Genomic DNA, 3,972 nt, shown 5'->3' on the forward strand with positions numbered 1-3,972 from the left:
CTTGGAAATCTTTTACTGTAATTTTTGACTTTTTTAAGTCAATGTAATTTTTTAAAAATGAAATAACTATTAGTTTTGCTGAAATTATTGAACATAGGACCAGAACAGAATGAAAAGCAAATTATTCAAATCCAGAAGAAAATCTGTTTATTGCTTAAAAAACACAAATAACTTAAGTAAATATACAAAAGGAAGATTCAACATTTGAATTGAAGACATGTTTAGAAAAGAATAAACAGATAACATAACATTTAAATAAAATGCAACTCATGAATGAATGGATAAAACCAAGAGATCATCAACATTCTGATAATCTGTGTGAAATGTTTACTGGATTTGGACAAAAATTATGTGGATTCTGGAATAATCCAAATTTAGGACTGGAAGAGGAAGACATTTCATAAAAATCCTTCAAGAAACAGATTGAATTCATGAACCTAAAAATGTGTTTCTGAGTAAAATACACAGACATGAACTATCCATTAAAAAGTGAAAGTTTCTCTGAGAGGAGGAGACTCAACTCAGCACAGAGACACAGAGGAACCAGAAAACCAAACTCTAAATCCAGGAATCAGAGGTTCAGTGAATGTGGTGTTGAAGGTGTGGAGGTGGATCAGAGAGTCAGAGGAGACACTGTAGAAGGACAGAATGCCAGCAGGACAGTCCACATACACTGATACTCTGTTAGAGACAGAGGAGGAGGAGGATACGGGTGCTTTTATGTTATTGTGCCACACAGAGTAGCCATGATGATCAGAGCATCTCAGACTCCAGGACTTATCATTTCCTCCAAACATACAGTCTTCGCTGCCTCCTCTCCTCTTGATTCCTCTATAACTCACTGATAAATAAACAACTCCTCTCCACTCGACCTCCCAGTAACACCGACCAGTCAGACCAGTTCCACAGAGCAGCTGAGGATGCCTGTAATCAAATCTGTCTGGATGATCAGGATATGACTGGAGCTCCTCCACATGTATCACCTTCTTGTTGCTTTCAGACAGTTTGAGATTTCTGTTCACTGTGTTTGTGTCGACGGTGAGTTGACAGGAATCTGATGGAGAGAACAAACACAATACAGATGCAGTTATTGATAATTTATTGACACTTTTAATGATGGATCAATGTGAGCTGCTTTGTTGTCATGAATCAGATGAAAAACACACTTACACTTCCTCAGACCTGGTGTCAACCATCGGACTCCAGCAGGCTCCACCCTGAAAGGAGGAGGGGGATCAGACCATCAGTCTCTCTCAGCAGCAAACATGGACATTACATGGACATGACCTTCTCCACTTCATCTTTATATTGTGCAAAAAAAAGTTGAAAAAAAAAGTTTCTTACACAATAAAACATTTATTTCAAACCCTTAAACCTCACTACCTGGAGGTTTAAGGGTAGTGACAAACTGGTTTGCTTCTATTTTTGTCAAAACTGCACAGTAACAGGATAAAGCTCCTAACCTCCATCTTACCCTATAACTTTAAATTTTCCTGCTGGTTTTATGCTAATTTTCTTGGCTTTGTTTCTTCCTACCCTTGATGAGGCCACTTAAAAAACTACTGCTTCTATTGTCACTTTACGTTTCTAAGACATGGATAGAACTCAGTTTTTCTTCCCACTGTTGCAACATTAAACAAAAGTATAGGCTATAGTTAAAAATTGTAGAAGCTCTGAGTTAGAATATATAAAACAGAGACTTTACTTAGTTTATAAATCTAAGCACTCATTCCCAAACCATCTCCATCATAAATATGAAATGATCCCACAAAGTTTCCTCTAAATGTTCATAAATAGACTCCTGTGCTCCTCCACACCTGAGAGTTTCCAGTCTCCAGTTTGGATCTTTCAGTCCAGCCGACAGCAGCTTCACTCCTGAGTCTCCTGGATGATTGTAGCTCAGGTCCAACTCTTTCAGATGGGAGGGRTTAAAGGTCAGAGCTGAGGCCAGAGAAGCACAGCCTTCCTCTGAGATCAGACAGCCTGACAAGCTGCAGACACACAGATAAACAAAAATGATGAAGTATGGATAGCTAAGCATCCATCCATAAGCAAATCAGAAGCATCGGTTATCAAAAGAGCCAGTGATAGAAAATGCCAAAATACTTCTGATTTTAATTTGAAACATACATAAATTAAATATTGATTGTAGTCTCTCAGCACCAATAATTTGAATGGGAGATGAGAGATACAGCACACTGCTTTTAATAAATGTATGACTTAAAAAAACATGACAGTTCAGGAAACATTGTTGACAATCAATGGATGTTCTGGTATTGTAATGATCTCTGCAAATGAGATGGGGTCTGACTAATAAATCTGGAACCACATCAAATATTTTCTGTGCTATGAATCAGAAACGCTGCTCTGTCAAAGGCGGGACACAGAACTTTACGAACAAATAAATAACACCCAGCACCATCCCAGCAAGGATAATAACCTCAAAGCCATTTGAGCCAAACCAAGAGCCTACATGATCCTGTCTGATAAGGACGGAATTAAAGATAATCCAATTGAGAACTGGGCCAGATCACAGACTTGACTGGCAACGAGTGTTACATCCAGATCAGGAATTGGAAAAATATGTACATTTTTTTAAAATAAAAATGGGAATAATATCTTTATATACCATCATGTGGTGATACAGAGTCAGACTGTCTCGAAATAACTCGTGCGACACTGTAGCATTGTGACTGCCATAAAGCAGACCAGAAAACAGCATCAGCTTGAAGTGGGAGCACTGTTGCCAACTTAGCAATGTTGTTGCTGTATTTAGTGACTTTTCATACCCCTGCGTCAAAAGTTGCTGGAGCATATTTTTGTCAACATTGCAAGAGGTCAAAATACATCATTTACATATTTGTTAAAATTATCGCCATGTCGAGTCAGTATAATTTGAGACAGATAATTTGTGAATAGATCAAGCACCTCCACCTCCTCTCTGTGCTGTTATTTCCATCTGGAAGAATGGACTGGACCAGTTAAAAACAAACAATCAGAGCCAGGAGGAGAATCTTAGCACTGTCAACCGATCTTGGGAGCACAGCTATGTGCTAAGGGTGGCGAAAACACTCAATGTTAAAAGTAAACAGTTTATCTGCTGTCATAGGTGGCTATGCCTTAGCAGGCTGCTATCTTAGCATAGAGCAAGGGTGGAGGGAGGGGCACTGAGCAGCATGCACACAGGCATGATTGACAGTGCTAAGACCCTCCTGCTGACTCTGATTGTTTCACTGGGAGCACTGAGAGAATGCAGAGGAGCTTGATTTTTTTCTACAGATTATCTGTCTCATACTGCAACAACAGTGACAGTTTTATGTAAAACATTTTTTTATAAAAGTGAATCAAAACAGATTAGAAGCATGTGTAGTAACCAAATCACTGACTCCTAATTAGAATTTCCAAAGTGAGAACAGAAACCATAAGAGGGGGAGAACTTATTTAATTAACTGTAAAAGAAGACTTTCTGGGGAAAATTTGACTCTTGAATATTAGGTAATTGAATTAAAAGGCCACAAAAGAACATTGACAGTAACTTTATATAAAACTATGACTATAGTGACCTTTTATCTCTTATAAATATTTTTTACAACTGTGGGACACGTCAATTGTGATATAGACCAAAATTTTGGTTTAAATCACCATGTTAAACAGGTAACAGGCAATTCAAGAATGCAACAATAAATTATTGAAGAAAAAATAAAATGTCATATCTGTGCCCATGATAGAAGTATGGGAAACTTTGACCCCTCTCTTACAGAAGTAACAGACAAGTACAATAGACAAAATTCTAGTTTACTGTGTTCCAGTCTAGTGAGATTTCATACAAAAAGTCATCATATCTGGGATTTACATGAGAGTTTCCAGGTTGCAGTTTGGACTCTCCAGTCCAGCAGAGAGAAGCTTCACTCCTGAATCCTGCAGGTTGTTGTTACTCAGGTCCAGTTCTCTGAGACTGGAGGACTGGGAGCT

The 3,972-nt window shown here is 38.2% G+C and overlaps 1 protein-coding gene across 1 annotated transcript; it reads right to left on the reverse strand.

The window, feature by feature from the left end:
- Positions 1–221: 221 nt before the first annotated feature.
- Positions 222–3,885, reverse strand: LOC103461237 (stonustoxin subunit beta-like; the record flags this gene model as incomplete). The annotated part of the gene is made up of 4 exons (XM_008403557.2): positions 222–1,054; positions 1,171–1,217; positions 1,818–1,991; positions 3,854–3,885. Coding segments are annotated over 4 exons (786 nt in total), but the record flags the coding sequence as incomplete, so codon positions are not given.
- Between the last annotated feature and the right edge of the window lie 87 nt (positions 3,886–3,972).

The sequence above is a fragment of the Poecilia reticulata genome, unplaced genomic scaffold (genome assembly GCF_000633615.1).
Source record: "Poecilia reticulata strain Guanapo unplaced genomic scaffold, Guppy_female_1.0+MT scaffold_816, whole genome shotgun sequence".
In the NCBI taxonomy this organism is placed as follows: Eukaryota; Metazoa; Chordata; class Actinopteri; order Cyprinodontiformes; family Poeciliidae; genus Poecilia; species Poecilia reticulata.